Source organism: Scyliorhinus torazame, chromosome 1, assembly GCF_047496885.1.
Source record: "Scyliorhinus torazame isolate Kashiwa2021f chromosome 1, sScyTor2.1, whole genome shotgun sequence".
NCBI lineage: Eukaryota > Metazoa > Chordata > Chondrichthyes > Carcharhiniformes > Scyliorhinidae > Scyliorhinus > Scyliorhinus torazame.
In genome coordinates, this window is record NC_092707.1 from 100,830,806 (window position 1) to 100,845,726 (window position 14,921).

The 14,921-nt window shown below is 48.5% G+C and overlaps 1 protein-coding gene across 6 annotated transcripts in view; it reads left to right on the forward strand.

Moving 5' to 3' along the window:
- Nucleotides 1-14,921, forward strand: part of LOC140410498 (uncharacterized) — a 199,608-nt gene that overhangs the window by 108,553 nt on the left and 76,134 nt on the right. For 4 of the 6 annotated variants that reach the window (XM_072498645.1, XM_072498672.1, XM_072498652.1 and 1 more), the window contains one exon: nucleotides 3,847-4,573. The exons of the other annotated variants lie outside the window; for them this stretch is intronic. In XM_072498645.1, the coding sequence (XP_072354746.1) occupies nucleotides 3,847-4,573 (727 nt within the window). The remainder of the gene's footprint in view (nucleotides 1-3,846; nucleotides 4,574-14,921) is intronic. 6 annotated transcript variants of the gene reach the window in all.

Here is a 14,921-nt window from a genome sequence, read left to right on the forward strand (position 1 = left end):
GGCCGAGTCGCACGAGTATGTACCACGTACCTGGTGGGTGGTGTTCTCACGTGTAATGGTGGTACCCTTATCGATGATCTGGCACATCTTACAGAGATTGCCATGGCAGGGTTGTGTAGTGTCGTGGTCGCTGTTCTGAAGGCTGGGTAATTTGCTGCAAACAATGGTTTGTTTGAGGTTGCACGATTGTTTGAAGGCAAGTAGTGGAGGTGTGGGGATGACCTTGGCAAGATGTTCGTCTTCATCGATGACGTGTTGAAGGCTGCGAAGAAGATGTCATAGTTTCTCTGCTCCGGGGAAGTACTGGACGACGAAGGGTATTCTGTCGGTTGTGTCCCATGTTTGTCTTCTGAGGAGGTCGGTGCAGTTTTTTGCTGTGGCGCGTCGATGAGTCGAGCGCCATATCCCGTTCGTACGAGGGCATCTTTCAGCATCTGTAGATGTCTGTTACGCTCCTCCACGTCTGAGCAGATGCTGTGTATACGGAGCGCTTGTCCATCGGGATGACTTCTTCAATGTGTTTAGGGTAGCACGGTAGCATGGTGGTTAGCACAGTTACTTCACAGCTCCAGGGTCCCAGGATCGATTCCCGGCTTGGGTCACTGTCTGTGTGGAATCTGCACGTTCTCCCCATGTGTGCGTGGGTTTCCTCCGGGGACTCTGGTTTCCTCCCACAGTCCAAAGATGTGCGGGTTAGGTGGATTGGCCATGATAAATTGCCCTTAGTGTCCAAAAAAAGGTTAATTGGGGTTACTGGGTTAAGGGGATGGGGTGGAGGAGGTGCGTGCTTGAGTGGAGTGCTCTTTCCAAGAGCCGATGCAGACTCGATGGGCTGAGTGGCCTACTGCTGCACTGTAAATTCTATGATTCTAGGGTGGAAGCTGGAGAAGTGGAGCATCGTGAGGTCATCTGTGGGCTTGCGGTAAAGCGAAGTGCTGAGGTGACCGTCCTCAACCGCGCAACCTCAAACAAACCATTGTTTGTAGCAAACTACCCAGTCTTCAGAACAGCGACCACGATACCACACAACCCTGCCATGGCAATCTCTGCAAGACTTGCCAGATCATCGACATGGGTTCCAGCATTACACGTGAGAACACCACCACCAGGTATGTGGTACATAAATTGTGCGACTCAGCCAACGTTGTCTACATCATATGCTGCAGGAAAGGATGTCCCGAAGCGTGGTACATTGGCGAGACCATGCAGACGCTGCGACAACGGATGAACGGACATCGCGCGACAATCACCAGGCAGGAATGTTCCCTTCCAGTCGGAGAACACTTCAGCAGTCAAGAGCATTTTGCCTCTGATCTCCGGGTAAGCGCTCTCCAAGGAGGCCTTCAGGACGCGCGACAACGCAAAATTGGCGAGCAGAAATTTATAGCCAAGTTCCGCACACATGAGTACGGCCTCAACCGGGACCTTGGATTCATGTCGCATTACATTCAACCCCCACCATCTGGCCTGGGCTTGCGAAATCCTACCAACTGTCCTGGTTTGAGACAATTCACACCTCTTTAACCTGGGATTATCCCTCTCTCCAGTTGCTCGGTTGTAAAGACTTAATTACCTGCAAAGACTCTCATTCAAAGCATTGTCTTGATTCTTTGACTTTGTCTATATATATATATATGTTTCTGGAACCTACCTCTACATTCACCTGAGGAAGGAGCTGTGCTCCAAAAGCTAGTGATTTGAAACAAACCTGTTGGACTTTAACCTGGTGTTGTAAGACTTCTTACTGTGCTCACGCCAGTCCAATGCCGGCATCTCCACATTGTAGTAATGAATTCCACAGGCTCATCACTCTGGGTGAAGAAATGTCTCCTTATATCTGTGCGAAATGGTTTACCCTGAATCCTCAGACTGTGACCCCTGGTTCTGGACACACCCACCATTGGTAACATCTTCCCTGCATCTACCCTGTCTAGTCCCGTCAATTTTATAAGTCTCTATGAGATCCCCCCTCATTCTTCTGAACTCCGGCGAATCTCCCCTCATATGACAGTCCCGCCATCCCAGGAGTCAGTCTGGTAAACCTTCGCTGCACTCCCTCGAGAGCAAGGACATCCTTCCTCAGAGAAGGAGACCAAAACTGCACACACTATTCTAGGTGTGGCCTCACCAAGGGACCCTGCTTCTATACTCGAAACCTCTCGCGATGAAGGCCAACATACCATTAGCCTTCTTTACCGCCTGCTGCACCTGCATGCTTACCTTCAGGGACTGGTGCACAAGGACACCAGGTCCCGCTGCACACTCCCCTCTCCCAATTTACAACCATTCTGGCAGTAACCTGCCTTCCTGTTTTTGTTTCCAAAGTGAATAACCTCACACTTATCCAAATTATATTGCATCTGTCATTGATTTGCCCACTCGCCCAACATGTCCAGATCATGCTGTAGGATCCCTGCATCTTCGTCACAGTTCACCCTCCTACCCAACTTGGTATCATCTGCAAACTTTGAGATGATACATTTTGTTCCCTCATCCAAATCAATAATATGTATTGTGAATAGCTGAGGTCCCAGCACCGATCCCTAGTGTCAAGTCCACTTGTTCTATCTCCCTGGTAAGCACTGAAATAAAATAATTATTTAACAATTCTGCCATCCTTCTGGTGTTACCTGTGGAACTATTCTCTTTATCCCTCAATGTACCTGTTCCCATCTCTGCAGTCCAGATGCAAAACTGCTCTTCTGTTTCGCAGACTAGATTTATTTTATTCAAATATTTATTCGGGATCATTTGTAATTATGTCAAGCAGTTTAGTTCAGCTATAACGGTAATACAGTATTTATATTTACCTGGTCCCTGCCCTACCTTAGAAGGAGGGAAACCGTAAAACTTACCAAGCTGCCTCCCCCCCTAACAAATGCCTCTCGACTTGGCTCTCTGGCCTCGCTCGTTCTTGGATTGCTCCTTGTTTTTGTGAAGTACCAGAACAGCACCTTGCTGCATGGTCTTTCCCTCACTCACTAGGTTCCCTGATTGAAGCAGTCGGCCAGAGAAATGGGCTTCATGCCTCCTGCATTTAGACTGGGAAATATTCCAAAAGCACAGAGTCGAGCCCTACTGACAGTGTAACCAGTTCGAACTAGCCACCTGATTAACTGTGTAGCTGCCACTAGCAAGGAACTTGTTTATCCCTGCCTAACATTGTGGAAGAAAGTACAAGTTAGGATTAAAATTTAAATTAAATGCTAAACTCAAAACCTGACTAGATTTTAAGAACAGATCAGCCTTAAAAATAAAGCTACAGTAAGACCACTCCTGGAGCAATGTGTACATTATTGATTTCTTTCCCTAAGGTGCGATATACTTGCTTTGGAGGGGGTTTAATGAAGGTTCACTAGATTGGTTCCTGAGTTTAGAAGAATGAGAGGTGATCTAATTGAAAAAAAATGCTTAAAGGGTTTAACAGGATAGACGACCAGCACAGTTCCATGAATCTTTAACATGGGGTGGGGGGTCACAATCTCCGAATAAGGGGTTGGCCATTTTGGACTGTGCAATTTCTCCACTTGGAGGCTTGTGACTCTTTGGAATTCTCTACCCCAGAGGGCTGTGGATATTCAGTCACTGACTATTATCAAGATGGGGCTCGATTGGCCTTGCGTCATAAGGAATATGGGGAGGTGTGGGAAAGTACGATTGAAGGAAATCAGCCACGGCGATGCTGAATGGCTGACCAGGCACGAAGGGGCAAATAGCCTTACTCTGGAATATCATTCTTACATTCACTAGCTTCTATATTTGACGTGTTAATTTTTGAGTTATTCTAAGTTTAGAGTTGGGAATCATTTCAAGGGATTCTACAGTTTATTTTTGTTTTTTTTATAGGTATTGCTGTGTAAAATGTGTGCCTAAGCATCTACAGTGTAAATCCCTCCCCCACCCATTCCTCCCAACTGAGGAGACCTGTCCAAAAGAAGTCATGCTTTCAGCTATTGTAGGTGGAGGAGGGGTGAGCAGGGGCCAACAACTGCCAACACCCGAAGCGGCCTCACTTCTGCTGGCCCAGGAGTTATGCATTGGACTTCGGAGTAGGAGAGTGACTAGAATGTCCGTCCAAGGTAGATCACCTCAGCCACAGGCAGTCCCACCAGCCCACAGACTGGGTCAGCGTAGCCAGCAGCTGTCTGTCTCGCAGGCTGCCTCCCTCCTCCTGTCGCAGGAGCTTCAGAGTCGGAGAGTGACGAGGACGTCCATTCAGAGCAAGCCCCCTGAGGCAGTGGCTGCACTGCCAGTCCGAACGCATATGCTCAAATCCAGCGGACGGACGGTCAGAAAGCTGAACTATCGGAAGGTGGCAAACTGCGGACTGGTGGTATCGCCGGATGTGGGTGCCACAAAACGGAACATCAAGCCAAGAAGTAAAGAGTCAACAGCCGGAGGCAGTGATGAGGCGAGGCTGGAATCTCACGTTAAGCCCGAGGAGGATGCAAGTGTTAAATTGTCCAGGGAAATTGGATTGGCACAGAGGAAGAGGGCAGGGACTGTAGGGAAGAGCCACTCAGTAGTTCGTCGGAGTAAGGCACGTTCAGTTATGAAGCCAGGGAGTGACCAGGTGAGAACCACATGTGAGCAGTAGTCGTGTACCAGTATTGGGCGAGAAGCTTACAGTGGAACTGTTGTTTTTCTGCTTTAGCAATGGGAAGACTTAAAGATTGGTAATTAAGAGTCCTGTTTACTGGGCTCAGTAAGCTGACATTTACTATGATCAGTTTTCCTGCAGGTTGATAGAATCGGCACAGAAAACAGCTTAGGAACAGCAAGGAGCAGGGTTTGAATTTTTAACTTGTGTTTTTAATGGAATTTTACTTTTGTGAGGATGTTTGAGTGACTGCAATGTTCTGCCTGTCACTAGGCTGCAATAGTTAACTGAAGCTGCTTGCAGTCCATTGCACCTCATCTTCCTCTGATTTTTCTCTATCACCCCCAAAATTAACTCCCACCGGTAGAAAGTCAGAGTGAAGTGGTGCAAAATTAGAGTAAAAGCATTTGGGACATGGGACGGTTGACCATTCAGCCCCTCAAGCCTGATCCGCGTTCCATCTGGAGTATTGTTGGTCTTTACCTGTAAACCTTCAGCCATTGTCCTCTATATCCCTGTATAGCCTTGCCCAACAAGTAGTACATAGAAACATTAAGACATTGAAGAGACAAATGAAACAAACGCGCAAAGTAGGAGCAGCTGTAGGTCCTTGAGGCTGCTCTGCAATTCAATCAGGTCACTACTGATTTGATCCTAACTCCACCCCCCCTCCTTCAATAATTGTAAATGAAGGCAGGGTAATAAATACCTGGAGAAACTAGGAGTATCGAGTGTAGATTTTCTTTTTAGTACATTTAGAGTATCCAATTCATTTTTACCCAATTAAGGGGCAATTTAGCATGGCCAATCCACCTACCCTGCACATCTTTGTGTTGTGGGGACGAAACCCACGCAAACACGGCGAGAACGTGCAAACTCCACATGGACAGTGACCCAGGGCCAGGATCGAACCTGGGACCTCGGTGGCGTGAGGCAACCGTGCTAACCAATTGCGCCACCATGCTGCCCTTCAGGTGTAGATTTCATAGAAAATCATAGAATTTACAGTGCAGAAGGAGGCCATTCGGCCCATCGAGTCTGCACCGGCTCTTTGAAAGAGCACCCTACCTAATCCCACACCCCCACCCTATCCCCATAACCCAGTAACCCGACCCAACACTAAGGGCAATCTTGGACACTAAGGACAATTTTAGCATGACCAATCCACCTAACTTGCACATATTTGGACTGTGGGAGGAAACCGGAGCACCCGGAGGAAACCCACGCAGACACGGGGAGAACGTGCAGACTCCACACAGACGGTGAACCAAGCCGGGAATTGAACCTGGGACCCTGGAGCTGTAAAGCAATTGTGCTAACCACCATGCTACCGTGCTGCCCCTAGTGAAAGTGGTTTGGGAATGAAGTGCACTTGGTGTGACCCTAGATAGTCAGGACAAATAGCCGGGCAATGCGGTGTCCAAGTGGAAAAGGAAAGGGACTGTTTAAAGGGCTTCCTTATCTTTCGCACCTCTCAATTTGCCGACATTAAAGTAATGGATTTCAAATCCCGTTTGCGGGATATTTTGAAACAATGCCCTTTAGCTGATTTGCTTGATTCTCTACCTTTAGGTTTTGGCCACCGATTAAGCGAACCCAGTCCCGTTTTGCCTGAATTTCTTTCAGTAATATTCTTTTTTTCAAAAATATTTTAATTGAAGTATTTGCAAAATTTTTATAACAATAACAAACGCAATAATAATAACATAAACATCAACATGGTAATAAAAAGACATTACCCACCCAACCCCTTCTATACATCCCTCAACCATATTGCACCAACCCCCCCCCCCCCTTCGGAATGCTGCTTCTGCCGACATTTTAATTTTCGCCGAGAAAGCCGACGAACGGCTGCCACCTCCGAGAGAACCCCAGCATTGACCTTCTCAAGGCAAACTTTATTTTCTCCAGCCTGAGAACCCAGCCATGTCACTGACCCAAGTCTCCACACTCGGGGGCTTCGAGTCCCTCCACATTAAAAGGATCTACCAGGGAGGCAAAGGCCGAAACATCGGCCTCTTTCGCTCCCTGAACTCCCGGATCTTCTGACACTCCAAAGATCGCTACCTCCGGACTCTGCACCATCCGCGTGTCTAGCACCCTGGACATTGCTTTAGCAAAACCCTGCCAAAACCCTCTAAGCTTTGGGCATGTCCAGAACATGCGGACATGGTTTGCTGGGCTTCCTGCACACCTCGCACATCTATCTTCCACCCCGAAAAACTTGCTCATTCTCTCCGCCGTCATGTGTTCCCGGTGTACCACTTTAAACTGTATTAAACTGAGCCTGGCACATGATGAGGAGAAATTAACCCTGCTTAGGGTGTCCGCCCATAGACCCGCCTCCAACTCTCCACCTAGCTGCTCCTCCCACTTGCCCTTCACTTCCTCCACCGGGGTTTCCTCCGCCTCCAACAACTCCTGATAGATATCTGACACCTTCCCCTCCCCCACCCAGGTGCCGGAGACTACTCTGTCCTGTATCCCCCGTGGTGGCAAGAGCGGGAAAGCCAACACCCGTTTCCTCAGAAAGTCCCGCACTTGCAAATATCTGAAACCATTCCCCGGCGGCAACTTGAACTTATCCTCCAGCGCCTTCAGACTGGGAAAACTCCCGTCTATGAATAGATCTCCCATCCTTCTAATTCCTGTTCTCTGCCAGCTCCAGAACCCGCCATCCGTCCTGCCCGGTGCGAACCTGTGGTTATTGCAAATCAGGGTCCAGACCGACGCACCCTCCACCTTTTACCTCCTCCATTGCCCCAGATCCCCAGTGCCGCCACCGGGCTAGTGTTCAGTAATATTCTTGAGTCCATCAGCCCCGCCTATGTGGCAAGCTGTAGATAAAGCTGTGGTATGTGATATTGAACCTTGTGGTGCTTCAGTCTCCTCCCCACCCTTTATGTTTACTGTTGCTTTAGGAACCTCCCCCTTTCCAGCAGCTCCTGCAGGAGAATGTTGGGCCTAGAGAAACCTGAAGAAAATCAGGATGTTTGTGGGGGTTAGGTTTACTAAAGGAATCCTGGCTTCTTTCCATTTCCCCACAGTTAGTGGCTGGGCGCTTTGGCTTCTTGGAATTCCCTCATATTAAATCTCTCTCCTGCTGCCTCCCTCCACTTTTAATATTCCTTAAACTTTTTAGTTTCCCTTATCATAAGCGAAGCTTGTGATCCATTTTTGTCCAATTTTACGTTGATGAAGCACCTTGTGTTTTACAATGTTCACGGTGCTATGCTGATGCAGATTAACTAGATTTTCGCTCTGCCATTGCATTGCTTTTTCTGACCTTGTCATCCAATTCTTTATTCGGCAACTCCTTTGACCCAACAATACTGATTCCTCAAACACCCTTTTCTTTTTCAATGATGAGCATTGCCAAAGTCGCATTGGGCTGATTGAGCTTGTGCCCTTTCAGTAATCTGTCTCTGCAGGCCCATGGTGGGGTTGTTTGCAGCGAAATGATTGGTGCTCCTAAATGCCTCACGCGACCATAGCTCCTTATTTTGTCTTCCATTCTACTGTGATTCATTCAATTAATTGTTCAATAAAAAATCTTAAGCTAATTGGGGCTATTTACTTGAGTGCTGTAAACCTCAACTTGGTGGAAGGTAACAAAATGGTTTATATTTGAAGTAGAGAAATGGAAGGATTGCCTTTCTTGGGTATCCTGTTGAGATTTAGTTTTAATGGTGTCTCTCTCTCCTCCAGTCAAAAATGTTTACCACAGTCCATATCCCTACTCCAGCTCCTGGGAACTCCTTATCGGGTACGGAGTACCATTTTCTTCACCCAGTTGGGAAAACTGTCAAACTGAGGTTTTTCTCTTCCATAGCCCGTGTCCCGTTCTCGTTCTCATGCTCGTTCTCCCCGTGACTGCGTGGGTTTCCTCCGGGTGCTCCAGTTTCCTCCCACAGTCCAATGACGTGCTGGTTAGGTGGATTGGCCATGCTAAATTTCCCTTAGTGTCCAAAAAGGTTAGGTTGGATTACTGGGTTACAGGAATAGGGTGGAGGGTGTGGGTTTAAGTAGGGTGCTCTTTCCAAGGGCCGGTGCAGACTTGATGGGCCAAATGGCCTCCTTCTGCACTGTAAATTCTATGATTTTATAATAGCTGGTATGGGCCAGTGTTTAGAAAACTCCAAAGTATATCATGGAGTCCACCTGACCTACACTGTTGATTGATTTTGGTTACGATGAGCACAAGGGCCTGCCTTTCAGGTGTTATTCAACAGAGGCTTAAAGCACTTTTAATCAAAAACAAGCTTTATTCTACAAATTTAGTTAACATTTTTATAAACACACACAGTAGGCATTTTTATCAACTACCAATGTAAATACCCCACACTGCTACAGTACTCTATGTATAACCCTTAATAAATTCCCCCCTTAAGCTGTTCCAATTTAATAACAAGATCCCATAAACCAGAAACCCCTTTTCAAAGGTGTGGCCCAGCACACGGCACTCAAGACCTGGATTGGATGCCCTTGTTTCCTTTCCAAAACAGCAGGGTTGAATGCCTTCCAGAAAACGATTATTTCTTTTCAAATTATCAAGCAGACTGGAAACAGCTTTTAAAATGCGGATAGACACTTCTTGTTTCAGCCTGTGCTGTACAAACAAGTTAAAACTCAAAGCGAAAGTAAAACCAACTCAAAAACAAAAGTAAAAACCTAGAGCCACAGCCCAGCTCCACCCACACAATGACATCACTGAAGCCATATGATAAGGCGAAAACATTTCTTCAAGGCACAGTCCCATGACATAGCCCAGTTTTAAAATTCTCATCCTCCTGTTCAAGTACTTCTGCGGCCTTGCCGCTCCCCAGCTCTGTAACCTCCTACAACCATCAATGCTAAAATCTTGTTGCTCTTCCAGTTCTGGCCTTGTGCCAGTGCTCCCACCCCCCCCCCGACTTAATTCCGAACATCATTGGTCGTGCCTTCAGCTGCGTCAGCCCCGTGTTCTGGAATTCTCTCCCTGGCCCCTCTGACCCCCTCCTTTTAGAACTGAACCTGTTTGACCAGGCTCTTGATTAGCAACTTCATTGCAGTGTTAATAATGTAAGCCAACTTAAAGATTATTATTTTTACTATTACCTAATATCTCCTCCTTTTCTCAGTGATTGGAGAGCACTTGTTGAACTATCCTGAAAGTGCTAATAGCTATACTAACATCCAACAAGACAATCTGTCAAGCTTGTAACATGGCTCAGGTATACTTGCTCTGTGTGACAGACATTAAAATGCAGAGACCCATTCTCTGCAAACAAAAGGACTATGTTCAAGTCTCACACCATTCAATGAATTATCCAGGAGTTTGAGGAACCTACATTTTCCCGTTGCTTTCTCCAACCAACCAGCACCACTTTTCTCCTGCAGTATAAATTGTTGTGTTTATCTGAAAGTTGGCACTCTTTAGTTTAACCTGAATGCAAGATGAAAAGCTTCAGCAACATGTTTCTATCTTCAGCAATATACAAATTCTGTATTACCAAGGAACGGGTTTAGGGTATTTGGCAAAAAAAATCAGGAGGGTTGAGAATTTATTTGTTTACATAGTTATGATCTATGATCTTCTGCCCATCAAGTCCACAATGACCATCAAGCACCTATTTATTCCAATCCCATTTTCCAGCACTTGGTCTGTAGCCTTGTATGCAATGGCATTTCAAGTGCTTATCTAAATACTTCTTAAAAGTTGTGAGGGTTCCCGCCTGTTATAACCATACAGGAGGCCAGCGGATCAGCAACCTCAGAGCCCGAGCTACCCCCTTAATCCAGGGACCTCTGGGGCATAAATACTATGGCCCAAGTGTGGGCCGGGTGCGGGAGACCCTTTGGGGCGTAGGAGGTGTAATATAATGGATATAATAAATAGTGAGTTTCTTCCAGTCATCACTTCCGAGTGATCGCTTGCCTGGGACTTTACATTGGTGACGAGGGTAAGGTGGAGCTGCAGGAGATGCTATTTCCTCGAGAACAGGCTGACCGCAACTAGGTCTCAGGAGATCTATATCCAGGCTGTGGGTATGCCACTGATCGGGAAGTTGGAGGTGTTCGACATCGAGACGGGTGACTGGAACCCAATGTATCGAGCGAATGCACTAAATGGCATTGTCAGGGATGACAGGCAAACGATGACCCTCCTGGCGGTCTGCGGGCCAGACACTTACAGCAACATCAAGAGTCTAATGTTTCCGGATTCACCTGACACCTGCCAGTTTGCAGAATTGGTCTCTGGTGAGCAACCATTTTGATCCCAAACCGCCGCTGATTGTCCACCGTTTTCATTTCCACATGGCCGCCCAACACCAGGGAGGGTCTGTGAACGAATTCCTGGGCCATTTACGGAAGCTCATCGATTTCGGTCCGACATTATCCAAAGACCTGTCTGCTGCATCCGTGGTACGAAGACCCAAGAACGCTTATTGGGGGGGCACATCTCGACCTGAAGAAAGCAATCAAAATAGCTTTGTCCCAAGAGGATGCGGAGTCCAGGAGCATCGAAGAATGGCTGTCCTCAAATTAGGGTGCCCAGCTGGGCACAGAGCACCCCCTTTCCGTGCTGTCGTTCAGAATTCCAGCCATTGGGGGCGCACTCCTAATGACCACCAGGGATAATGCTTTCCCGTTGAGTGACGCCATCACTCCCCCGCACGGGAGGCTCCTGACCTGCAGACGCGGCAGTACCCAGAGAAACAGGCGCCAGAGTGGAAGCCTGCCAGCCACGACACCCCCGATGACCGTTCCAGGGGGAAGACCCATTTCGTGGACGACTAGGCGGAGAGACCCCACCGCCTTTTACTGTATCTCGACAACACAAGTAGCGTCCGTTCAGGTGACGGTCCAGACCAACGATTTTCCTACACAGGTGGAGCTCAATACCATGGCCATGGTCTCAGTAATCAGCTGCTGCACTTAAGACCGGATCCGCGCTTTGGCATTGAAGGACACCGACGCACGGCTGGCAACATACACGGGGGAGCGTTTAGAGATCACAGGCAGCTCTTAAGGTTCCCATGGAATACAGAGCGCAGTCAGCCAACCTACCATTAATGGGAGTGAAAGGTTCGGGCCCCAGTTTGCTGGGGTGGGATTGGCTGAAATGGCTTCGGCTCGACTGGCATCCAGTGTGCCGCATGTACCCCAACGGGCCGGACGTGGTATTGGCGCATTTTCCGGGGAATTTTAAAGAAGGATTCTGTACCATCCGAGGAGCCTCAGCCAAGATTTCAGTGGACACGAAGCCCAGCCACTGTATTTTCGGGCCCGTCCCATGTACGCAGAAGCCAAAGGTGGATACAGAATTGGACCGTCTGGAGCGGTTAGGGATCATCTGCCTGGTGTAATTCGCAGATTGGGCTGCGCCGGTTGTGCCAGTCATGAAGCCTGATTGTTCTGTCCGTCTTTGCCGAGATTATGTCCCATTTAGATCGTTACCCCGCGCCTAAGATCGAGGACTTGTACGCTCAGCCCAGCAGAGGGTATACCTTCACCAAGCTCGACATGAGCCACGCTTATCTACAATTGGTTTTGGACCCAGCTTCAAGGAAATACGTGACCATCAACACACACGGGTTTGGACGAGTACACTAGCTTTCCCTTCGGAGTTTCCTCTGCATGTGCCATATTTCAGTAAGTGATGGAGAATAGTCTCCGAGTGGTGCCACAGGTAGCGGTTTACCTGGATGACATGTTAACACCGGTTCGTCCGACCATATGAAGAACCTGGAGGACTTTCTACGTCATTTCAAGGCTCGGGGTCCGCCTATTGCGCGAAAAGTGTGTATTCCACGAGAAAGAGCTGGTCTATTTAGGTTACAGGGTGGACAGGAATAATTGCATCCAGTGGACGACAATGTATGAGCGATCCTGCAGCCCCCGTACCCAAGGATCCTACGCAACTACGTTCTCCATCACTCACTGGTTTAGCACAGGGCTAAAAAGTTGGCTTTTAAAGTAGACCAAGGCAGGCCAGCAGCATGGCTCAATTCCTGTACCAGCCTCCCCGAACAGGCGCCGGAATGTGGCGACTAGGGGCTTTTCACAGTAACTTCATTTGAAGCCTACTTGTGACAATAAGCGATTTTCATTTGAGGGGCTGTTTAGCTCAGGGCTAAATTGCTGGCTTTGAAAGCAGACCAAGGCAGGCCAGCAGCATGGTTCAATTCCCGTAGCAGCCTCCCCGAACGGGCTTCGGAATGTGGCGACTAGGGGCTTTTCACAGTAACTTCATTGAAGCCTACTTGTGACAATAAGCGATTTTTCATTTTTTCTTTCTTGGGCCTCGTAAACTATTATGGGAAATTCATCCCAAATTTGGCAACATGTTGGCCCCGCTGCACCTGTTATCAAAGAAGGGCCAACGATGAACTTGGGGCCCACCACAGCAGATGGCTTTTGAAAAGTGAAACATTTTCGCATATCATCTTCGCATCTGCTGACCCATTTTGACCCGGCTAAGCCTTTATTGTTCACTTGCGATGCCTCAGCCGATGGTATCGGGGTTGATCTGGTGCACCGAATGGATAATGGTACGGAGTGGCCCATTGCTTTTGATTCACGCACGCTGGCATCAGCAGAGCGGAACTACGCACAGATCGAGAAAGAAGGCTTTGTGTTGGTCTTTGGGATGAAGCAATTCCACCAGTATGTCTATGGACATACATTCCCGGCTTAAACAGATCATAAGCCCCTGCTTTAAAAGCCAGCGATATAGCCCAGTGTGCTAAACCAGCCCCTGTGCTAAACCAGCCCCTGTCAGGGGTTGGGGTTGTTCAAGGAAGATAGGGCAATTCCCCTATGGGCCAGCCGTATTCAGCATTGGCCTCTGCTACTGGCGGCGTATGGGAGTCTGTAAAATGAAGGTATTAGCCCGGAGCTATGTATTGGGGGCCCGGAATTGACACTATTAGCGAGACATTAATGAAACCATGTACATGGTGCCAGGAGCACCAGAAGCTCCCCCCTGAAACTCCACTCCATCCAAGGGAGTGGCCGGCCCGACCATGGTCCCACCATCACATAGATTTCAAGGGACTTTTTCAAGGAGCAATGTATCTACTTATCATGGACGCACATTCGAAATGGATGGATGCCTACCGAATGACCACGACAACATCAAGAGTCACCACTGCCACTCAGGCAAACCTTTAGTGTTCATGGGTTTCCCGCGGCCCCGTGGAATTGGCCGACTTTCTAAAACAAAACTGAGTCCGTCATGTACGAACTACACTTTGCCACCTGTCATTAACGGTTTGGCCGTTTAAGGTCGGCATGCAGAAGCAGACCTCAGGTACTCGGAGACTCGCCTCGTCCGTTTCCTTTTCTACTACAGGACCACACCACACGCCACCACTGGAGTGGCACCCTCTGAACTGTCAATGGGATGTCGGCTGCGCACACGGTTGAGGACCTGATTGAGGTGTATAAAAGTGAGGTATATGGATAGGAAGGTACTTTTCCCCTTAGTGGAAGAATCAGCAACCAGGGGGCCTAGATTTAAGTTGAGAAGCAGGAGGTTTAGAGGAGATGTGAAGAAAACCTTTTTCACCCAGAGGGTGGTTGGAATCTGGAACTCGCTGCCTGAAAGGGTGGTCTCATACTCTGTACGAATACAGGGTAAAGAATCAAACAGGCACATGGACCACCTCCGCAGCCGAGCCTTAGAGGTCCACAAGGACAATGAGGTTGAGCCTCATCTTGCCGGACATCGGGGAAAAGATCCACAACCAGCAGGAACAAGTGAATATGAAACGAGCCCAACCCGTCAGGGAATGTTTCGAGGGCAATGCCATCTACGTCCGGAACTTCGCCGACGTGACATTGCGGATCTCTGGGACGATAGTAAAGCGATCAGAGTTGGTTTCATATTCTGTACGAATACAGGGTAAAGAACCAAACAGGCACGTGGACGACCTCCGCAGCTGAGCCTTGCAGGTCCACGAGGACAGACCACAGTCCCCATGATCAGTGGTGCCCCCTCCTCTGGAGCAGCCACTGGTGACACCCAGCGAGGCAGGTGAGCTTCTCAAGTCAGAGATGCGGGAGGTCAACTCATCCGACCCAGACTCCAACATGGAGACTTTGCCTACAGCAGTCGAAACAGGTGCGGTAACGACCGCTGGGCCAAGCCGAGCAGAACCACCCAGGCATTCAGCCGAAAACGCATTCCCCGATTTGTTATACCCCTCGGTTCCAGAACAGCAGCCGTTCAAGACACAACCGCGAGCAAAGACGGCAAAAGATCTCCCTCCTCCTGCCATCGAGGTGGAATATGTATCGGGCTTGCGGTGAGGGGGGTGGTACAGAAGGCCCTGGG